The 24348-nt window shown below is 40.4% G+C and overlaps 1 protein-coding gene across 11 annotated transcripts in view; it reads right to left on the bottom strand.

Moving 5' to 3' along the window:
* Window positions 1-24348, bottom strand: part of FTO (FTO alpha-ketoglutarate dependent dioxygenase) — a 384589-nt gene that overhangs the window by 253078 nt on the left and 107163 nt on the right. For all 11 annotated transcript variants that reach the window (XM_028477736.2, XM_024125031.3, XM_024125032.2 and 8 more), the window contains 2 exons: window positions 17359-17986; window positions 1679-1822 (listed from right to left, as the gene is read on the bottom strand). In XM_028477736.2, the coding sequence (XP_028333537.1) occupies window positions 1679-1822; window positions 17359-17986 (772 nt within the window). The remainder of the gene's footprint in view (window positions 1-1678; window positions 1823-17358; window positions 17987-24348) is intronic.

Here is a 24348-nt window from a genome sequence, read left to right as displayed (position 1 = left end):
AAAAAAAATCTTAAAATTTGTATGGAGACACAAAAGACCCTGAATAGCCAAAGCAGTCTTGAGGGAAAAAAACAGAGCTGGAGGAATCAGACTCCCTGACTTCAGACTATACTACAAAGCTACGGTAAAGAAGACAATATGGTACTGGCACAAAAACAGAAATATAAATCAATGGAACAGGACAGAAAGCCCAGAGATAAACCCTTGCACCTATGGTCAACTATTCTATGACAAAGGAGGCAAGGATATACAACGGAGAAAAGATGGTCTCTTCAATAAGTGGTGCTGGGAAAACTGGACAGCTACATGTAAAAGAATGAAATTAGAACATTCCCTAACACCATACACAAAAATAAACTCAAAATGGATTAAAGACTTAAATGTAAGACCAGACACTATAAAACTCTTAGAGGAAATCAGAGGAAGAACACTCTTTGACATAAATCACAGCAAGATCTTTTTTGATCCACCTCCTAGAGTAATGGAAATCAAAACAAAAATAAACAAATGGGACCTAATGAAACTTAAAAGCTTTTGCAAAGCAAAGGAAACTATAAACAAGACAAAAAAACAACTCTCAGAATGGGAGAAAATATGTGCAAATGAATCAATGGACAAAGAATTAATCTCCAAAATGTATAAACAGCTCATGCAGCTTAATATTAAAAAAACAAACAACCCAATCCAAAAATGGGCAGAAGACCTAAAAAGACATTTCTCCAAAAGAGACATACAGATGGCCAAGACGCACATGAAAAGCTGTTCAACATCATGAATTATTAGAGAAATGCAAATCAAAACTACAATGAGGTATCACCTCACACCAGCTAGAATGGGCATCATCAGAAAATCTACAACCAACAAATGCGGGAGATGGTGTGGAGAAAAGGGAACCCTCTTGCACTGTTGATGGGAATATAAATTGATACAACCACTATGGAGAACAGTATGGAGGTTCCTTAAAAAACTAAAAATAGAATTACCATACAACCCAGCAATCCCATACAGGGCATATACCCTGAGAAAACCATAATTCAAAAAGACACATGCACCCCAATGTTCATTGCAGCAGTATTCCCAATAGCCAGGTCATGGAAGCAACCTAAATGCCCATCGACAGATGAATGGATAAAGAAGATGTGGTACATATATATAATGGAGTATTACTCAGCCATAAAAGAAACGAAATTGGGTCATTTGTAGAGACGTTGATGGATCTAGAGAGTGTCCTACGGAGTGAAGTAAGTCAGAGAGAGAAAAACAAATATCGTATATTAATGCTTATATGTGGAATCTAGAAAAATGGTACAGATGAACTGGTTTGCAAGGCAGAAATAGAGACACAGATGTAGAGAAGAAACGTATGGACACCAAGGGGGGAAAGTGACGGGGTGGTGGTGGTGGTGGTGGGATGAACTGGGAGATTGGGATTGACATGTATACACTAATATGTATAAAATAGATAACTAATAAGAACCTGCTGTATAAAAAATAAAATAAAATTCAAAAAAATAAAAATTAGCAGTATCTTTTAAAAAAACCTAGTCACATGTAGATGTTTTAAGATCATTATAAAAAACCTGAAAAGTTTATTTCAAAAGACATATGCAAAATATGTACCCAATAATCTAAAACCTAGACACTAGAGCATCAGTATAGCTTTGATCCTCCCAATTACCAAGCATAAAATAGCAGTCTCCTTGGTGAAGGGGTATCGCCAAACCAGGTGTCTCTATGTCCCATGAGATCTTAAAACCAACGTGCCAAATATCAGGATCTCTGCCTTCGAGTTGAGGGTCATCCTCACTTTCCTCTTCAGGGTCTGTCAAAAGAGAAGAGAAGAGAGTTGTCAGAAAGGAAATGTTTCTTCGCGCCCCGGTCTGGGAGGATCCCACATGCCGCCGAGCGGCTGGGCCCGTGAGCCGTGGCCGCTGAGCCTGCGCGTCCGGAGCCTGTGCTCCGCAACGGGAGAGGCCACAGCAGAGGGAGGCCCGCATACCACAAAAAAAAAAAAAAAAAAAAAAAGAAAGGAAATGTTTCATCTAAAGTTCTGGGTTTCATAACAGTTACCTTAGGAATAACTGAGGTTTTAATAAAATACGGATAAGTGAACTATATACTCTTTTTACGTCATATTTTTTTTAAAAAAATATTCTTTAGAATATTTTTAACATGTCATTTATTTTTTATTCAAAAAAATCTGAAAATGGTGAGGAAATAACCACAGATACCAAAGAAAATGAAAGAAGATTATTTTGTTCAATTCCATGTAACTAAATTAGAAAATCTGGATAGGTTTTTAGGAAAACATTAATGACCAAAATTGACCCCAGAAGAGGTAGAAAAGCTAAAAAAAGCCAAAGAAGGTATAGGAGTAGTTGTTAAAGAACACAGGAGTAGAGAGCTGCAAAGGAGAATTCTATCAAAAAATTAAGAAGTGGGTAATTTCAATCCACTGTAAATTGTTCAAGAGCACAGAAAAAGAAAAGCGTCCAAATTCTTTTCATAAAGACAAAATACGTATCAAAATCCAAAGCAAGCTCACGCATGTGCACGCACACACACACACACACACACACACACACACACACACACCAGTCTCACATCTGAAAATCAATGCATAATTCTTAAATACAGTACAGATGGTCCCCAACTTAACGATTTTTCAACTTTACAATGGTGTGAAAGCAACATGCATTCAGTCAAAACCATACTTCGAATTTCGAATTTCATCCTATCCCAGGCTAGCGACATGCAGAACAATACTCTCTTGTGATGTTGGGCAGAGGCAGCTCACGTCAGCCACGTGATCAGAAGGGTGGAGAACTAATACACTTACAACCATTCTGTGCCCATACAACCATTCTCATTTTCACTTTCAGTACAATATTCAATAAGTTACATGAGATATTCAACACTCTATTACAATATACTTTGCGTCTGATGATTTTGCTCAGCTGTAGGCTAATGTAAGTGTTCTGAGCAGGTTTAAGGCAGGCTAGGCTAAGCTATGATCTTCGGTAGGTTAAGTGTATTAAATGCAGCTGTGACTTATGATCTTTTCAACTTACAATGGGCTTATTCGGAGATAACCCCATTGTAAGTCATGGAAGATCTATATAAGAAAACAGAATCCAAATCCAGCAGCACATTAAAAGGAAAACTTTTCATGACCAAGTAGAACTTATTCCATGAGTACAAGGATAGTTCAATATGCAAAAGTCTATACTTAAAATTCATCATATTCATAGATGAAAACAAACAAACAACAGATATATGAGTCACCAGAATTACACAAATGTATGTGACAAAATATATCCTTTCGCGGTAAAAACCTCAATAAGATAGCAATGGGTGGTTAGTTCCTTAACATGATACAATACAGATCTATCTCAATCCCAAAGCCAGCATATTTTAATAGGGAAACATTAGAAACAGTCCAAAGTTAAGACTATGCTGTTTATCACAACAATGACTCACTTAAACAAATGTAAAGACATATTATGTTCTTGGGAAATAAGACCTCATGGAAATGCCGGTTCTCCCTAAATCATCTATAAATTTGACACAAACACAACAAAAATACCAACAGGATTGATTTTTTAGGTGAGTGGGGCAGGTCAGTAGACAAGCTGATTCTCTAATTCACATAGAAATATAAACAAGCAAGCACAGACACGGAATTTTTTTTTTAACTCTACAAAGAGCTCCTACACATCAATAAGATAAAGATCAATTATCACATAGAAAAATGGGCAAAAGTTATAAAGACAGAACACATAAAATGAAATGAGTTTATAAACATATAAAAAGATGTTCAAACTTATTTATGTAAGAGAAATACAAAGCCATAATAGATATTTTCCACCTATCAGATCACAAAACAATCAAGCACTTTGATAAAATATGGTGTTAGTAAGAGTGCAGCAAAATGGCACATTCTTATTCTCTGTAGAAGACTATTTGGCAATTCCTATCAAAATTACAAATACATAAACCCTTTGAACTTATAAGAATTCCACAATTCCACTTTTAGGAATGTATACTAAAATTCCTACTTGCAGAGGTCGCAAATTGAGTCAGGATATTTACTGTAATACTGTTTATAAGAGCAAAAGATCAGAATAACCTAAATATCCATCAATAAGTTTCTGGTTTAATAAATTATGAAATGTCCAAGTAATAAATACTATATAGCCACTAAAAGTAACATGAGTATGCACTGATAGAGAACTATCTGATATATTATTAAGGGAAAGAAAGGCATAGGCTATTATTTGTGTAAAAAGTACAAACACACACATGTACGTGTACGTACATATAATATTTCTGGAAGGAAAGTCAAGACTGATTTTTCTGGGCAGAGAACTACATGGCTGGGACGAGGAGTGGGAGAGACGTAAAGGAAGTGGAAGGCACACACTATGGTTCACCTACACTAATAGTCCTGCACTTACATAAAAACTTGTAAAAGTTCACCTAAGAAATATTTACTGAGCAGTTACTGTATACAAGGCACTGACGTGGGCAGTTAGGGTATATCAGTAAATGAAACAAACACCTAGGCCCAGGGGAGCTTTCCTTCCAGGGGAGTTGTAAATGTTCATCACTGATTACTAAAAAAGGGAACATTTTAAATTCCATTAGACTTTAATCCACTAGACTCTGGTCTTCAAGGGCAGGGTCCACTTTTCTGTTTCATCCACATTTAGAGCCCCAGTGACTGGCATATAAAAAGCATCCAATGAACATCTGTACTAAATTGCCTGCTTAAAAACAAAATGTTCTTTCAGTTCACACCATTCACGGTCCTTACTATGCTAGATGGCAGGAAAAGAAAATGTTAATTATGGGGGGGAAACAAATGCAAATTAAATCAAATAATGTAATAAAGCGTGACACTGCTAAATTAGGACAGTTCTCAATATTAAAGAAATCTAGAGAAGAGACAGGTTCAATGAGGATTAGAATGGGTAGAGCAGAATTCCTGGAGAAGATCAAACTTGAAAGACAAGTACGGTTTAGACTCACAGAGGGCAGAGTACAAAAGATGTAAAGTTTTATGCCATCAAAATGGACAATAAAGCATGTTTTACTTAGGCTGCATCATGTGCATGCCACATACACAATCCAAAAGTATGTGCTCCCAGATGGCACATATTCACATACAGAGTCCCTAAATTCTGAATATCTTACTCTCCAGTAACTGCACCAGGGTCAGAGGCAGTAAGAGAAAGGAAAAAGAAACTCCCCTTTATAACTATTTGTTCCCATTACTTTGCACAGGTATGGTGAAAAAAAACCAGACCAGAAATCCAAGTTCATGGTCTCTTCAAAGAAGGAATGCTACCAGAACCTTTACGGACACATGCAACTGTGGAGATCTTCAATTCTCTAAGTTTGAATCTAAAATCTGGGACTTCCCTGGCAGCACAGTGGTTAAGAATCTGCCTGCCAAGGCAGGGGACACGGATTCAAGCTCGGGTCCGGGAAGATCCCGCATGCCGTGGAGCAACTAAACCTGTGCGCCACAAGTACTGAGCCCGTGCACCTAGAGCCTGTGCTCCACAACAAGAGAAGCCACCACAATGAGAAGCCTGCGCACCACAATGAAGACCCAATGCAGCCAAAAATAAATAAATAAATTTATTCAATAAAATAAAATAAATTCTGCCATAGGAACAGAATCTTACCTTTTGTCATGTGCGTTATTTCTGATACGTATTTTCTCAAATACTCTTTAGTTAAGAGCAATTTTTAGCTAGATTTCTTTAAAGTCATAGAATTAAAAAGTCCAAAGCCATTTTCTAGGTTAATCCCAAAAACATTTTAAAGAGAGTCCTCTGGAACAGGAGTGACAAATACCTTATATATCAGAGGACACAACGAATTCACTGGTTGTGGCTTTTCTGAGGACTGGTGTAGAATCACCCTGAAATGTTCTCTAGGCTCAGCAGGAAAGAGTGGTATGATTGATTACTGATGTCTGTCACAGGCACTTGAAGGGAGCTAGCAGCATCAGAACTAGATATTTGCTGTCCGTGTCTGACGACATTTTCCAGGAAGTTCCTGTACATAATATATAGTTATACATAATACACAGTTACACCTGAAAATACCAGAATTTGCAAAACTAGATCCTATGGACCAGAAGAGAGCTCACGAAGATATATAGCTTGACCTTCACTATATTTTCTGAACAAATCTAAAGTTAGTTGCCCACTGATAAAAGTGCTTTGTGTAAAAATACCAGTTTCCAGCTACTCTTGAATTATAAGCTCAAATATCACTGGGGCAGTCACACGTGGCTGTAGGTAAGAAGTAGCTGCCCGTTTTAGACAAGGCACTAGTGGCAGTCCCCAGTCAGCCACTTGACTCCTTTGCAGTACCTGCCTAGCCCCTACAGGCATTCAAGTCCCTGAACCTTGCTCTAGCCTACAGGCAAATCAGCCCTATCCCCTGCTTTTGCAAGGTTTCACAGGAACAGTCAGGACCATTCATTTGCATCCTGTCCACAGCTGCTTTCACACATAACAACAAGGTTGAGCAGCTAAGACACAGACCATAAGGCCCATAAAGCTGAAAATCTTTACTATCTGGTCCTTTATACAGAAAACATTTGCCAACTGCTGCTCTAGAGTCTTGATATCTGTGATTTGATAGAGATGCCTACAGCACATATTAGTGAGGAAGCCGAGGCTGAATAAAGTAAGAATGATGCAACACCTACTAATGTTGAAACCGAGCGGGGCCCTATGGGGCTCCCAGGCCTGGAGGCCTTTTTGTCCCCCATTTCTTGTAGGCAAGACTCCAGCCTCCATGACCTTCCCTGAGTGCCAAAGGGCAAACAGTTGCAAATCAAGGGAGGAGCAGCCAGAAAACCACCTGAGGCAAGATTAAAGGAACCAGAGAAGCTCATCAAGATTAGAGAGTGCAGGAGACCCTTCACACACCCTAATCTTGTCAGCAACCCCACCCTTTTGAAACTCCGAGGAAGAAAGAAGAATGCAAGACTGTTACAGCCTTGATCCTTATTGCATACCCCTGACCACGAGCCCCGACTATAAGACCTCTCCCTATTCCCCAAGGAGGGGGCACACTTCTTGAGGCGCTCGCCCGCCGTGCTCCCCACTTTGCCTGGCAAAGAATAAAGCCGCCCTCTCTTTCCCCTCCAAAACTCTATCTCCGTATCTCATTTTGGCACTGGTGTACAGGGAGCCAGGATTTTGGCAGCAATGTCATGTGACTAATACCAGCATACAACATAATAAAGCAATTAATGCTAAATTATTTGATAAGATCAATTTAGCAAAAGAATATTGATATGAGAACTCAATATTCATATGTCTGATACCCCAAGGCTTTCAGGCTGCTTCATTCTAGAGGGTCCTAATGATAACAGATGTAGCAAGTAGCCCAAGAAAAAAAATAGAGACATTTTAAGAAGACTTTTCATATGTCCCTCCCTGGTCAAATCAACAACAATTTAACTTTAAAAACAAATGATTTTTAAACTACAAAGACAATGATTTTCAGGTAGTTTTAATGCCACCAAGTATGGACGTTCTAAAAAGGGATCATCTTTATAGGCTAACAGACTGGTTGACTACTTTCCCCGCTAAATTTCATCCTCACACTCTTCTCAATATGGAACCAATAAAGTCTTGAACAACAAACAGAGACAGTAATTGCAATCAGTGTTGCCTGATGTCTCCCATAAATCCAGCACCTCTGCAATGTGCTCATTAAAATAATGTTTTGTTGAAAGTTTGTTTCCTCCGTCAGCTGGGTAGGGAGGAGGGAAGCTGTATGTCTGATAAATTTTTTATTGCATAAATACAGTGTTGCCCACTTTCTCAATAAAATCAACTTGTAATTACCTATAGCAACTGCAACTGATTACTGTTCCCCTATGTTATTTTGGAAACAAGCAGAGGCAATTGGCTCCTACTTGCCTTTGAACTTCAGTAACGTTGAAACGATTTTAAGTATCTCAATGTGTTTGGTGCATTCCCAGCTCCCACTAACCAAACTACTAAAGAAGTGAAAGATGTGACAAAATACAAAAGAAGACTAAGTTTAAACGTCAAGTTTAAAATGTCCAAAACTGCCCCCGCCAAGTTAACCAATTTGATTTATTTATACTAACTAGTTTTTGAGAAAAAATTAATTCCATTTAATAAAAGATAAATGCCATCAAATATTTTGTTTCCATTCACAAAGCTGTATGCAAACAGTGTCGCATAGAAAACAAAGATAGAAGCCTGAGCACGAAAGAAGAGATGACAGTTCTAATCAAGTAAAATATATCACTTGAAATTTTCTACCATATTTAACAGCATATACCATTAATAATGTATGTCAATAATTTCCCTGATATGTAAATATATATTCATCATCACCACACATTAAAAAATAGCCCTGGGCTTCCCTGGTGGCGCAGTGGTTGAGAATCTGCCTGCCAATGCAGGGGACACGGGTTCAAGCCCTGGTTTGGGAAGATACCACATGCCGCGGAGCAACTAGGCCCGTGAGCCACAACTACTGAGCCTGCGCGTCTGGAGCCTGTGCTCCGCAACGAGAGGCCGCGACAGCGAGAGGCCCGCGCACCACGATGACGAGTGGCCCCCACTTGCCGCAACTAGGGAAAGCCCTCGCACAGAAACGAAGGCCCTGGGCTTCCCTGGTGGCGCAGTGGTTACGGGTCCGCCTGCCGATGCAGGGGGCGCGGGTTCGTGCCCCGATCCGGGAGGATCCCGCGTGCCGCGGAGCGGCTGGGCCCGTGAGCCATGGCCGCTGGGCCTGCGCGTCCGGAGCCTGTGCTCCGCGGCGGGAGAGGCCACAGCAGTGAGAGGCCCGTGTACCGCAAAAAAAAAAAAAAGAAACGAAGACCCAACACAGCCAAAAATAAATAAATAAATAACTAAATAAATAAAATTAAAAACAAACAAACAAAACCTATTCCCTTAAAAAAAAATAGCCCTGTTTCCTATTCCCTATTCCCTTAGCCAAGTGCTAAAATTCTAAGACTCTGGACCTGGCAACTATTTTCTGCTTCCTTAACCCTATACCTAGAGGGGCTTAAATAGCGGACACCTTCCTATCCATGTCACAGATATTGAGGCAGGAGAAACCCAGAAGTTGCAGAGGGTCAGCTGGTGTACGGAGCCTAAGGATGCTTTCTCTGCCCAGCATTGATCTCTGACATTCCAGCGCTTGGGACAAGAAATCATTTTTTAAAATGGAGACAGAAAGTGAAAGGGGAAGGTATGAGGTTGGGAAGACACATTCTAGAAGGGAAATGGCACGGTGGGTGTTTAGGAACATAACTGATTCTGAGTTGTAAGAGTATTACATGAATGACATGGATTTGCAAGTGAAGAGGCTGGAGAGGTAGCGAGAGGCCAGGACATGGCGGGTTTTGTGAATCACGGTAAGCAAGCTAGACTTATACTGAGGGCAGTGGCAGACGCTGATAATGACTTTTTCATAGGGTCAGATCTGTTTTTCAGAATGATCTCCCGGGAAGGCAGATGCTTCTGTGTGCAGACTTTGGATAATTTTCCTGGATAGGTTTCCAAAGTAATGGCAAATGGCCTAAGCCAGAGAACATTTGGGAAACACTCCTGAAGGACTCTAGTCCCTTAGAAAGAAGGGTGGGTCGGGAAGAAGGCTTCCTGAAAGAGCTCTACCATTTAAAAATGCTTTCCTTGATTGGCTGTGAGGAACAAGCAGTCAAGCTGGCTGCTAACACAGAGCACATTACTCAGCCACTGAGGAATGAATGGTCTGAAGAAATGGAGAATTCAGAAGTTGGAAGGAAAAAAAACAAAACAACACCCTAATCAGTCTCAGCTCAGAATCTATAACAAGAAGCTGCTCTAACATGTCTCGAAACAAGCAATCAGGACAAACACAGTCCCCTGACACACATAAATTATAAAATTAATTATGTTTTCTAGGATTTCAGGAGAAATACTGAAAACTCTTTACTGAAAAATCCGAAGCCTTTCAACATATGATGTCTGTCTCTGTCAGCTTTCAGATAAAGCATTTGGAAAATAAAAAGGTTTTTTAAGATATAAATATTCACATACATAGGAGAACCTCATTATATCATGTTTCATGGACTTGGGGGAATAAAGGGAAAGTGAGAAAAGGAGAGAAAAACTGCTCTGGGGGCTCTTGGCTAAAGTTTTAAGACCACGACATTATCTGAAATAAAATATGAAATGAGGAGAGGAAGCAGAGAGACTTCTCAAATAATACATTCCCCGAACCAAAGCTTCGAACAAGAGAGGTTGCAATTCTGTGGGCAACCTCAGGAAAGTACAAAGAGAGTCATGGAGCCTTAGAGGGAACCTTGATGTTGTAAACAGCATAGAAGACCAGAATCAAGCTGGATTAATCAAAAGAGAATAATGGTTTGTTCACCCAGCTTCAGGCAAAGCTTTATCTAGGGTTCAAAATACATGTCCAAGACCCAGTTTCTCTCCTTCCCAAAGCTCCTGAAAAAGAGAGTGGCCACAAAAGCTGGAGGTGGTCGTTTGCGGACCACGAGAAGTTTGTTTCCCTCAAGAAAAGAAAGCTACAGCTCAAAAAGAGCCAAAATATGATGGGGAAGAAGTTTGAAACTGACCACACATTACTGTCAAAATAAGGTCCACCTGAAGCCCGTGAGACTTAGGAGTAAATAAAAGAATTCCTTATCTTTTTAAATTAAGCTTGTTTAGGTCAAGTATCTGCTATCTGCAATCAAAAGAATCCTAATACTCAACAGAGATCATAGTTGCAGAAATCAGAAGAGTTATTGGACAGTGGCCACAGTGTAGCTGAACAGCACAAACTACTCAAGAACAAAAGATGCCTACTGATTTTGGGCAAAAAAATACTTACTGATTTTGCATTATACGCACATACAAAGAAGGATCAAGACACAAACCATGCCTTCAAAGAGCTTACAATTCTAATTCAAATACCTGTAAAACTAATGCGTGGCTTTAGAAGTCAAGACAATGGTTACTGCTGGGGAAAAGAATATGCTGGAAGGGAGCATTTCTGGGGTACTAATGTTTTCTTTATTGATCTGGGAGCTAGTGACACAGATATGTTCGGTCTGTGACAATTCACCAAGCTGCATGTTTATGATGTTTGTAATATTTCAATAATTTAAAAAAGAAAAACTTCAATAGACCAGGTGGAAGATAAAGTTAAGAAAACCTCTGAGAGTATATTAGAAAAATACAAAAAGATTAAAAATAAGAGAATAAGTAAGAAAATTAGAGGAAACAGTCCAGAAGGTTCGAGAACCAAACCATATGGATTCTAGAGAGAAGAGAAAACTGGAGAGAAAGAAACCATTAACACAGTGATTCAAGAAAATATCCCACATTGAAGGACATGAGTTTCCAGATGGACAGGACCTACCAAATGCCAGTAAAATGGATGAAAAAAATATCACTGCAAACTTATAAAACATTAGGAAAAAAAATCCAACCAAAAAAGTCACATAAAGGGTAAACAAAAAAATCGGAGCTCTCAACACGAACACTGGAAGATAAAAGACACTGGTACAATGCCCTCAAAATTCTGAAGGAAAATTATTTCCTGTCCAGATTTCCATACCTAAAGTATCTACACATGTTAATGTAGAATAAAAATAATTTAAGACATTCAAGGTCTCAAAAATTTACCTTCTAAGCACCCTTTCTCAAGAAACCATTAGAGGATATGCTCCACCAAAATAAAGAAACAAATCAGGAAAGAGACGGACATGGGATGCAGGAATCTGAAAACTCCAACAGAGGAGACTGGATTATGATGAAGGGATAACACCAGATGGAACACCTGGGCTGCTCTTTTCTGATGAGCCACCGCAAACTTCACATCCCACTTCTAAAATTGTAGGCTTTAAATATGTGCAGTTTATCGTATGTAAATTATACCCCAATAAAGTTATGGAGAGAGGGAAAAAAAGTTCAGCCATTCTTATTGGCCTAGCCTTCTCCTGACAATTAGGAGATGTCACCGCTAGGCTTCTTTTCTCACGGGCACTGGACACTGCCACTCTTTTCTGGTGAAAAGACAGGGGACTTGATATAACCATCTCTCATCACCTCTGCCTCTTCTAACCTGGTCCACCATCTCTAGTCTGGATTACCCAACGGCCTCCTGCAGCTCCCCTGCTTCCAGTGCTGCCTCCCTTCTGCTCCAAACTGCAATGGTTCTCCATCTCACTCCAAGTATAAGCCCAGTATTTGTATTACAGTAGCCTCTCCTTATCTGCGGTTTCACTTTCTGTGGTTTCAGTTACCCGCAGTCAACTGCAGTCTGAAAATATTAAATGGAAAGTTACAGAAATAAACAATTCGTAAGTTTTTAAGTTGCGCGCCGTTCTGAGCGGCATGATGAAATCGTGCACCATCTGGCTCTGTCCTGCCTGGAAAGTAACTCACCCCTTTGTCCAGTGTAGCCTGCTTAGTAGCCCTCTAGTTATCAGATCAACTGTCACAGTATCAAAGTGCTTGCATTCCAGTAACCCTTATTTTACTTAGCAATGGCCCCGAAGCGTAAGAGTAGCGATGCTGGCAATTCCGATATGCCAAAGAGAAGCTGTAAAGTTCTTCCTTTACGTGAAAAGGTGAAAGTTCTCGACTTAGTAGGGAAAGAAAAAGAATTGTACGCTGAGGTTGCTAACATCTATGGTAAGAACAAATCTTCTATCTGTGAAATTGTGAAGAAGGTAAAAGAAATTTGCACTAGCTTTGCTGTTGCACCGCAAACTGCAAAAGTTACGGCGACAGTGCATGATAAATGTTTAGTTAAGACAGGCGAGGTATTAAATTTGTACAATACGAAATTTTGAGACAGAGACCACAGTCACAGAGTTTTTATTACAGTATATTGTTATAACTGTTCTATTTTATTATTGTTGTTAATCCCTTACTGTGCCTAATTTATAAATTCAACTTCATCATGGGTATGTACGCACAGGAGAAAACATAGTCTACATAGGGTTCAGTACTATCCGCGGTTTCAGGCATCCACTGGGGGTCTTGGAACGCATCCCCCGTGGATAAGGGGGAGGACTACTGTACAATATCAGAAGGCCCTGTATTCCACCCTGCCCCGCCCCTAGTCTTGCCTATCTGTCTTCACTTCTGTTACTTTTCTTTTTCTCTGCCTCTATTCTATTCACACTTGTTGCTTCTGAAACATCCCAAAGTCATGTTCCATCTCTGAGCCTTCGATATTCACTCACTCGCTTCTTCCAGTCTTTGCTCCAGTGTTACCCAACTAAAGGAAGCTTGACTTTCCTATTTAAAACTGTAAGCCTGTGCCTCACCCTTATATAACAAGCTTATTTGTTTTTTTTCTGTCTCGCTTTGCTAAAACATAAGCTCCATGAGGGCAGGGATTTTTGTTCACTGCTGCATGCTCAGCATCTAGAAGAGTGCTTGGCAAACAGTAGATGCTTACTGTTAATTGAATAAATATCAATAGTTGCACAGGGGTAAACAAAAATGTGACTTATCAAACAAGTTTTACTGAGCAGTGTAAGTGACTTCAAAAATAACAAAGGTAAGGCATGACACACTGAAACAAACAAGATCAAATGAGCTTTGGGACCACAGACAGGGCTGTTGGGAATCTAATAAAAACATTAAAAAGCATTTTTTTTAAATTATGAGTGCTCTAAAACTTCTAGTTGCAATCTAGCTTTTCATGGTCTCAAAGGCTGCTAAGAAACATAAAGCTACTCATTTCGAAATAGAGTTAAGAATTATGGAAACAAATTTCCATCCTTCAGTGGATTCAACTTTTCCGGAATCAGAGACATAAGTGGGAAGCCTAGAGTTCCAAGAAAATTACTGCAAAGTCCCTGCTTTCTAGCCTATTACATACTCAACAGGAGTCATGGGCCTCTTCTTCCGTTTCCTCCTTTGTCCTTCACGGGAAACCTGGGAAATTATACCAAAAATCTGCAATAGTTGACACTAGTTAAAATTCTTAAGAATTGTGTATTTTTTGTGTATATTATTGTGTATATTAAACCATGGGTTGTTAATATCTTCCCTGCAAGATTTGTTTTTTTATATCTAGGAGGAACAAGCAATTGCCAGCAAAGCTAGAATAGGAAAATCAAATACTCTGCCTATTTACACATGGTTCCCTAAAGCCATTCCTGATTAAAAACTGTACTATTTCAATCCTCCTACTGGAGACAGCCATTAACTAGCACTGCTTGGGAAGTCAATGAATTTAGTATATAATTAATGATACATGTATCCTATACCAATTACTTCTCAATGACCTCTACTGACAGAAATAAACCAAGGAGGGATGATTAGCTCATTATAAATCTACATGAAGATTTCACTGGGAAAAGGGATTGAGAGCAAAGTCCTGAAAGATCTTAAGCTTCAACTGAACTTAACTTCAGCAGGAAGTAATCACTTCTGTTTCTGGATACCCAGTGCATTTTACATGAACCTCTCCTGTGGCTGTAACACTCCCTTTTCACTAAGTAACCATGTGACCTTGGACAAATCACTCCCATTCTCCCTGCCTCAGTGTTTTCATCTGTAAAATGAGAGGCTGAACTAGTTGAGTTCAAAAGTCCCTTCTGGATCTGACATTTCATCATTTCATAATTATAACCACCAGAGCACACCTTACTTCACCTATCCTCTCAAGGCAAGAAGGGCACTTGATTCACCTTTGGCGTTTCCATACTGTCTAGAACAGCTACCTGAACCTCCCTTAGCAACTGTTCCACCAACATGTTCAAGGATGCAGAAAACAGTACAGTTGTCTGAAATTTCCATTCTTTTTGCCCCCTTTAGGCCCTTCCCAACCCCAATCATGATTTTAACTGAAATGGTTCCCTTCGAGCTCACCCTTACCATACCTCTGGCAGGATTCTAAAGAGGCCAGAGAATTAAACATAGCACTTGTCACCTGGAAGAAATGCACCCAGCAAAACATTTCAAGGCACATGCTTTTTAAACCATCTGACCCAACATGACACACACAGCCAGAGACCTAGCGAGGTTCCCTTTCCTAGTCTAATGCATCCCGGTCATCTGAGAGGAGGTACAGAAAGCTACAGCAGATATTGTGGGGAGAGGGCGGGGAGAAGGGAGAGCATCGGGACCTGCAAACAAGAGAAAGTAGAACATTCCCGTAACCTTTCCAGAGGTGGACGTTTTAAAAACCAAACTCCCACAGGTAACTATACTGCAGGGGCAGGAAATACCTGCTCATAAGGCATTAGCCTTAGCTAAATTCAGAAACCAGAATGTCTGCGTTCAAATCCTAGTTATGCTAATTCATAGCTGTGTAACTGTGGAAAAGTTCATCATCCTTCTGTGTCTCAGTTTCCTCGTCTGTAAAATGAGGATAACAGTAGTACTTCGTTCATAGGGTTAAAAATAAAATGGGTTAATACATGTAAAATGCTTCTACCAGTGCCTGGCACATAGTAGGTGCTCAATAAATGAGAGCACCCAGTATTGCTATTATTATGGGATAGAGTTCTGGGAACCTCGGGGGTTAAGGGAACGAAGGAATTACCCTGCTCCTACAGATTCAAATTCTGCAGTTCCCTCATCTAGGTGATAACCGCAAGGATGAAGCTTTATGTATTTATGTATATTTGTATACTTTATCAATCTTAACTACTCCCGACCACAGAAACCGTTCATTAAAAATTTTCATTCGTTTCTGCAAGATATTCCAGGTTTCAAAAACTATTTGATCACCCACGCTCTGGAAGTACAATAGGACTATTAAACAGAAGGGCTGAAAGTCTGTGGGAGCACAAAGACATCTTTGTAGCTGTTTGAGCTATCACATACCACCACCTCGGTTTCAGAGAGTTGCCTCCTTAAGAAAGAAACTAACAAACTCCATTGTTCGTTCACATCAGAGTTCTTGGATGTGATAGTTCTTAAATCCCTGGCAAGGCCTTATTAAAGATCAGAGGATCGCGGTTCTTTCCATTAGGACAGCATCAAATCCCCTTCAAGCAGTTTTCTTGGGTCAGCGTCATTATTTGAGATGCCAGGGAAACTGGTGAAATTTCTAACCGCTAAACTAGTTCCTTGTTTCCGGCCGAAGACATAAGGTAAAGTTAGAAAACATTTTAGCTATCCAGAGGAAATTTTTGAGACTGGGAAATGGTAAGATATTTAGAGAGAGCCAGGAGAGTTTCTCATTTAAAATCCCTTTTCCAAAACAGTCGTTTTAGTAAATAAGAGTCAAATACCAACAAAATCCAATTAAAAACTAGCTTTCAGAAAACAATGACCCTTAAAAGTTCCAGTTGATTCCCTGATGGGATATCTATTGGGTTGGCCAAAAAGTTCGTTTGGGTCTTTCCACAAGATGTTACAGAAAAACCCAAACAAACTTTTTGGCCAACCCAACAGAACTCTGCTTTTCCAAGCACCTTTTAATATACAGGAAGAGATTAAACAGGCAAAAGAGCCAATATTACGTCTTGTATTCCTTTGCCAAATGATCAGGCAGAGAAAGTCAGCAATGGTCGCTCTGTCTTTGATATGTTCACCTACCTTTTTTATAACCCTATTCTGAAAAGCACTGGGGACCTTAAACACACACAACCTGAGCAAGCAAAGAAGGAAAATTTGGGCAGACCATAAAAAAGGTAGCCTGTGACCTCTGTTCCAAGGGCACCAGATTTCAGAAGCTGCAAGAACGAGTTGGCCACAGCAACCCTCTCAGGCCTAAAACTGCAGAACTGAGGGGGGGGCTGAAGAGTTTCCTGAAAATAGAGGCCCATTGGCTTATAAAACCCACCTCAGCTGCTTCTGGCGAGTAAGGACAGTAGTCAAAACTGTAGGAAGCCAAGAACAAGTCCACATTTGACAGATCACTCCCTTCAAGACAGTGATGTCGACCATAATAAAATATTTTGGCAAGGCTGGAAATGTACACCTGTGGGAATCTGGAAGGATTTGACAGATTTTTGTTTTCCCGGCCCTTTATCAGCAAGTTAATTATAGCACCTGTGCGATCTATTCTGAGCTTTAGAGAAAGGCAGTTGGCTGAGTGAAACCAAGATGCTGCTCTCCTGGGCTTGGGAAAGACAATGACAGAAGTGCTTATGCATGAAAATATGCTGTCTGAGCACAGTATAACGATGAGCCAGACAGCACAGCTGGATGAGAAAGAGGCATATTCGGTAGATATATGGGCGTGGCAAACCTTAGAAGGACACACAACTCCTACGTACACAAACACACACACACACACGACCACGTCTATCTCCAGAGCCTGTGCAACTCTGGTCATGTTACGTTCGGGGCTGCTTCTTCACAGAGCAGACTGTACCTTCACAGCTATAACTGTACACTGCCACCGCTGACCTGTCCACCAGATTTTCATCATGATGCCAGCTCACGGCCATTTTCCCCATGCCAAAATACGGTTCCTCTTTCAGGTATGGCATTTTCGGGGGATCCATGAAATTCAACAAAGTTACGTTGTAGGCTGCTCGGTTCTTCATGTCTATCTCATCTTGTCCGTCAAAGGATGACCCCATGCCAACCCTGGGGAAATCCGGACCTATACACACTGGCACGGCATCGATATTGGCTTTCTCCTTAGCAGCGAGTTCTTCCAAAGCCTGGATGGTCTCTACCTGCAGGTAGTCGTTGAGCTTGAGGAAGGTTTGACAGGCGGCAGCTACTTCGGCCTCGTGGTACTTTGCATCAGAGCCTTTCACTGGCCAGGGTACCGTAAAGAGCCTGGTGTTCAGGTACTTGTAGGTGCAGCCGGGGTTACCAATGAGGATGCGAGAGACTGGAGTGAGCAAATCTTTGCCTTGGATCCTCACCAGGTCCCGAAATAAGCAGCCGTGCTTGTGCAGCGTGAGAAAGGCTTCTTGAACCTCTTTATGGAGCTCCTCGGGGACGCTGGCGGCTTCTCGGAGAATTAGTTTAGGATATTTCAGCTGCCACTAAAACAAAAGTGAAGCAAAATATGCATTTATGGATAGCTATAATTTTACTATTTCCAAAAGTATGTGTTTCTTTGTAAGCTTTAGGAGAAAAAAAGACTGTTGGGGGGTATTTCTAAACAGGATTCATACCTCTCTAGCCTAAAATAGAAAACTAAATAAAACAAATGTCATCAACTCTCCAGCCAAGAGTTTTCAGCCCAAGCTCGAACAATTGCAAACAATTATAAACAAAATGATAATAATTTGGTCTTTGGTCTCCCCAGCTCCCGCTATGACCACTTCTCCCCAACCTCAACCTGTCTTCCAGCCTTTGGTCCTCCAAAAAACACAACATTATTCAGTAACTGCTTGATACCTATTTTTTAAGTGCTTACTGAGTGCTGTGTACTCTTCTAAATGATTTATACACACTAACTCATTTACTTCTTACAACTTTATGTGGCGGTACTATTATTATCTCTAGTTCATAGATGAGAATACTGAAGCAGACAGACATTCTAAAAACTTGCCCAAAGTCACACGTAGCTGAGAAATACGAGAGCTGGAATTTGAAGCCTTGGGGCCCCAGAGTCAGGCTCCAGAGCATGAGTTCTTAACCACAAGACTGCACGGCCTCTCAGTAAATGACGAATTGGTTTCTGCTTCAACGCTTCCACTGAAAGAGAAATCACTTCACTTTGCGAGTTAGACACTGAGTCCCATGAACACAACAGCCGTGATAATTTTGCTCCCAGCTATAATACTAGTGCCCAGAATGTACTTGGTAAATGCTGGATGGATGAATGAATGAATGAACGAGGTATCCCACTGCAATTTAGAAAGTTGTAATAATTCTACTGGTGTCACTGGAGGAGAGTACTATAAGATAATGCCCTCCTCTAATACAGAAATACAGGGATTTATCGATGCAGTTTAGGACTTCATTAACTTTTCAGCTACCACTTCTGGCTCTAACATGTGAATTGGCATCAAGCCAGAGTTCCCTGATTCTACACAGTGAAACTGAGTTTTTTTAAAACCAAAGCACAGGATTTCACATTTACCCCTATAAAGTGTAATCTGACTGGTACCTTTTTAGTATTGTGCTGCCTACCAATTCTGACACTTTTCTTCTATATCTTCATTCAATAATCATTCATATGATAAACAGGGCAAGACCATTATTCTTCCATACATTTTTTTTTCATTCAACTATGTCTATAGAGCACCTACCAAACACTAGACAGAGATAAGGTTCCTGTCCTCACAGAGTTTCTACCAAATCAGGTAAATAAAGAAAAGCAATCCCAAGTTGTGTTAAGCACTGGGACAGAAACAAACCAGTGGGAAATCTGTCATTAGAGTAGGAAACTCTCACTTGGAGCTGGCCTTTAGGCTGAGCTCTTCAGGAAAAGAAGGCACCAGCCACATGATGAACTAGAGAAAGACCTTCCAAGAAAAGGGACCAAAAAATACAAAGGCACTGAGGATGGAGACCAGCCTATTCTAGAGACAAAAAGAAGACCAGTTTTACCAGAGCAAAAGAGCCAAAGGCAGAGTGACATGCAATGAAGATGAAGAAGAAGGCAGAGCTGGATCACACAGAGCCTGGGAGGTCAAAGTAAGGAATCTGGATTGAACTCCAGATTCAGTGCAATGGAGGACTTCAAAGGGCGAAGGGCAATTTGATTTACATTTTATAAAAATCACTCAGTTAAAATATTGGGCATGGATTGGAAAGAGGCAAATGTCAAAGTGGAAAATTCTATCAGCTGCTATTACAACCGTCCAGGAGAAAAGTGATGATGGTCTGAAATAGAAACAGAAATAAACAGACAGGTAAAATACGTATTTTATAGGCAGAGCAAATAGACACATTATGAATTAGATGTGAGGGCTGAAGAAGGGAAAGAAATTACAGATGACTTCCAGATTTCTGGATTTAATAACTGAATAAACAATTTACTATTTTTTAAATTAATTTATTTTATTTACTATATTTTATGTTTGGTTGCATTGGGTCTTTGTTGCTGTGCGCGGTCTTTCCCTAGTTGTGGCGAGCGGGGGCTACTCTTTGTTGCGGCGCGAGGGCTTCTCATTGTGGTAGCTCCTCTTGCTGTGGAGCACAGGCTCTAGGCTCGTGGGCTTCAGTAGTTGTGGCACACGGGCTCAGCAGTTGTGGAGCACGGGCTCTAGAGAGCAGGCTCAGTAGTTGTGGCGCACGGGCTTAGTTGCTCCGCGGCATGTGGGACCTTCCCGGACCAGGGCTCGAACCCGTGTCCCCTGCATTGGCAGGTGGGTTCTTAACCACTGAGCCACCAGGGAAGCCCTACTATTTTTTAAAATAAGGAAGACTGGGGCAAAACAAAACAGGCAGAAGAACAGGAAGGAATGAGGAGCTCCATTTTGAAGCTGTAGCCATGAAGATGGCAATGAAATCTTCAGATGGAGGTGAGGAGGCAACTGGATAGATCCATCTGGAGCCCAGAGGAGACAGTGGGGCTAGGGAAATCAAGGTGGGAGCCGTCAGCACAGCACACAGTTGATATTTAAGACCTGGGAATGGCTGAGATCTCCTAGGGGAACAGCACAAACACAGAAGCGAACCCAAAGCCATTTTCTGAGTCATGGAGGAAGGCTCAACAGAGGAAACCTTTGAGGTGGAAAACCAGGAGAGTGTATTATCGCAGAAGCCGATGGAGAGGAGCATCTCAAGAAGGATGGAGGAGTCAGCTATATCAGCTGCCCCTGAGAAGCCAAGTGAGGTGGGGACAGAAATTATCCACTAGATTGGGCGGCACGGAAATCACTGAAGACAATGACAAGGGCAACTTCAGCAGAGTAAAGGGAAGAGAGTCGGATGGGACTCAGCTGATGGTGGAACGAAAGAGGAGGCGGTGGAGATGGCATTTATATGTCTGTTGGCATGGTTTTGCTATGAAAGGGAAGAGAAAAAATGGAGCTGTTGATGCAAGGGAACGCTAGACCAAGGGACGATCTTTAACAGTGGAAGATGGAAGGGTACTCTAGGGTTTGTCAGCATACTCATGGGAATGATACCAGAAGAAGAGGTTGATGGTACAGAAGAGACAGTGATTAACTACAGGAGCAAAGTCCTTGAGTGTCTCGAGCAGGGGGATAACTATTTGAGGCTGGAAATTCAGGGAAGGTTTCTTTGAGAAAGTGACCAGGAGGATGCGAAGGACCTGCCAGGTATGGAGTTGGGGGGGAATGCCTGCCTTGAAGATGAAGTACTGAATTGCTGGGCCCTTGAGGCCAACAGGAAAAGAAGCAGATGTGGTCAGAGGTGAGAGGGACATGAGTTATCGGTGAAAAAAAATTTTTTTGAATACTTTCCCACGTCATTATTATTGTTTTATTTTTAGAGTATTGTTTTTAATGTTAAGGTATTTACATGTGATACTCATATGGTTATGTGAATTTCCCAGGTCCTTGGAGTTATAATTCCCCTGTATTAAATATATCTTCACTAGTCTCCAGGCCCAGTCTATACTGAACAATAGCAGCAAGAGTGTATGTATATGTGTCTGTATTATTTCCAGGCTTCTTCCTCTCTCAGTCCCAGAGGGACTGTGTTTCAAAACCAAGTTCTTGGGAATTATCTTACTTTTCTTTAATATTTTACATTAAGGATTATTTAAAGAACACTGGACTTGTTAAGAAAGTACGGAGAAATTTCCTTTTAATCACTGCTGCTAGTTAGATGTGCCTTCAAGTATACTGAGGCCTCAGGGACCTGCTCCAAGAATCGCCAGTTTAGCGACAAAATTAGAGTTACTGCTCATGGCTCCAGAATGTTCTGTCTCTTGCTCACTAGATTACGTTGCACTCTTCATGAGCTGTGTAAACAGAAAGTATATTTCTGTCTCTGTTGTTCTACTGGGATGAAAGAGGTATATAGAAACCAGAAATCCTAAATGGATCCCTGGTGGTCTCAATGACAGTTGACAGTGGTGCCACCTAACTCTGCTTTTTGTCACTTTATGATCACACACCTCACACAGGCACTCTGAGAAGCAGGGCAGTCCTACCATGCCTTCCTAGTAAAGTCATTTTCCCACATTCAGACTTGACTAACTCATTTTTCTTCTTGGTACTTACCCAAACTTACTGCATCCTTTCTACTATTTCTTGCATTCTGGATCAGGCAGAATAGGCTAGACAATGCTGTAGTAGCAACCCTCAAATCTCAGTGGCTTCGCCCAACAATATTTCTTGTTCACTTCACATATTATTTGTGGGTTGGCAGAGAGTCACTACCCATTAAAGTAGTAACGCAGGGGTCCAAGCAGCCACCAGATGGTTACAACGCAAACAGAAAAAGAGTGTGCTGGAGGGCCTGGCACTGGCAATGAAACACTCCAGGCTAGAAGTGACGGCTATCATTTTTCATTGGACAGAAATAGTCACGTGTTTCATCCAATATGAGAGGGCCCAGAACTGTAATTCTACTTTGGGACCCAAAAGCTGGGTGACAGGGGAGGGATGGAGAACCATTTGGCAAACAGCCCCAATGATTGGCACACATTCTTAGCTAGTGATTCGTTTTATATTTTCACTTAAGTGTCCCTCCTTCATCCCTGCAAGACCCCCTGAAACTCAGTCATCTACCTATTATCAAATTTACAATCTTATCTGAATTTATATCTGCTTTCTCCTTCCAGCCTATTCCAGTATAGGAAGGATCTTTTCTCCCGTCCAAATGTTTTTGATCATATACTCCCGCCAGTGACAAATTTTGACCATATACAGTAGTGTCCAAATCTTTAGCAATTGGCTCTGTGGGGGAAAAAAAAAAATCAGCCTTGATTTTTAGTGTTTCCTGATTTCTCTGATGTAAATATATAGATTTATATCAACAGAAAAAATCACACATAAATTGAGAAGGCTCTCAATTAAATACAGGAAAAAAAAACTTAACGGCACCAGGTCAGAAAAAACACAAATTAACATTATATTTGTATTATATTACATTTAGTTTAGTTTTACCTATCAAGTTTGCAAAAAACAAAATTTTATCATGGTAATACACATTGTTTCTGAGGACAAAATCAAATACTCTGATAGGCTGCAATTAGGAAGGCAAATTATTACAACCTTGTTTAAGGCCAATTGGACAAGATCTATCAGAACCTAAACATGTTCATATCTTTTCATCTAGTTATTCTACTTCCAAGAATTTGTCATAGGGAAATAATTAGAGAAATGTACCAAGACTGTAAGGATATTCACCATACTGTTATCTATAATAATTAAAAACTGAAAACCACCAAAATGCCCAAAGAGAGGAAAATGGTACATTCATGTGATGAAATACTAACGTAACACATTTTAGAAGAATTTTTATACGTTTTATGAAAAACGTTAAGTAACAAACTACTGCTATACAAGAAATCAGTAACAAGATACTTAGACAATAGGGTCATAGTTTCATAAAAAGAAGAAAAAGGATACACGTAAATACTCATAGAAAAGAAGATTTGGAAAAAAAAATACAGCCAAAAGTTTCTGGTGGTTATCTCTGGGTAATGCACTTGGGTGTAATTTTAATTTTCTTCTTTAGACATCTGCATAATTTTCAAATTTTCCAAAATAAATGTAGAATACTTTTTAAAACAGAAAAGATGTTACATCAGAAAATTCTTAATTTCACGATATCTCTCGTATGTGCCAAGAGAGTCTTCCTGATGACTCTAAATTTTAAAAAAATTTCAAGATAACTTCTGGTACTGTCTAAATGTGACTTGGAATGCTGCTCAATGCTCTAGGAAATTTTGATTTTACCACAGGGAACACCAATAACAATAACGGGATAATTTTGTCATAATCTCCAAAAAAATGCAAGAGAGAACATCCCCAAGCCTAAATGCCCTTTATTGTACATAAAGTTATTAGATTAGTGCCTGGCACATAAAAGTGCCACGTGGTGTTTGTTAAATTTTTCTTTAAAGACAACAACAGGTAACTCTGGAAAAGGAATGAACATTAAATAACATTAGTTCACCCTGTCAAACAAGTAAGTTCACTTTCCATTTTGGACAGGTACAGGTAGAACATCAGATATCACATAATAATTTGGAACAGCTGTTGGCACGTTTTCAAATATGTTAGAAATTTTTTTGTTGTTTAATGCCATTAAAATTTTTCCAGGGAGTATACAGTCATGCAATTATATTAGTAGTTGTCTGGTCACATAATATATTTCTTGAGGTCTACAAAAGATTCTATGACAGGGGCTTCCCTGGTGGCGCAGTGGTTGAGAATCCGCCTGCCGATGCAAGGGACGCGGGTTCGTGCCCCGGTCCGGGAAGATCCCACATGCCGCGGAGCGGCTGGGCCCGTGAGCCATGGCCGCTGAG

This window comes from Physeter macrocephalus, chromosome 17 (genome assembly GCF_002837175.3).
Source record: "Physeter macrocephalus isolate SW-GA chromosome 17, ASM283717v5, whole genome shotgun sequence".
NCBI lineage: Eukaryota > Metazoa > Chordata > Mammalia > Artiodactyla > Physeteridae > Physeter > Physeter macrocephalus.
The sequence above is the reverse complement of the archived record's forward strand: the minus strand, read 5'-3'. Positions and strand labels throughout refer to the sequence as shown.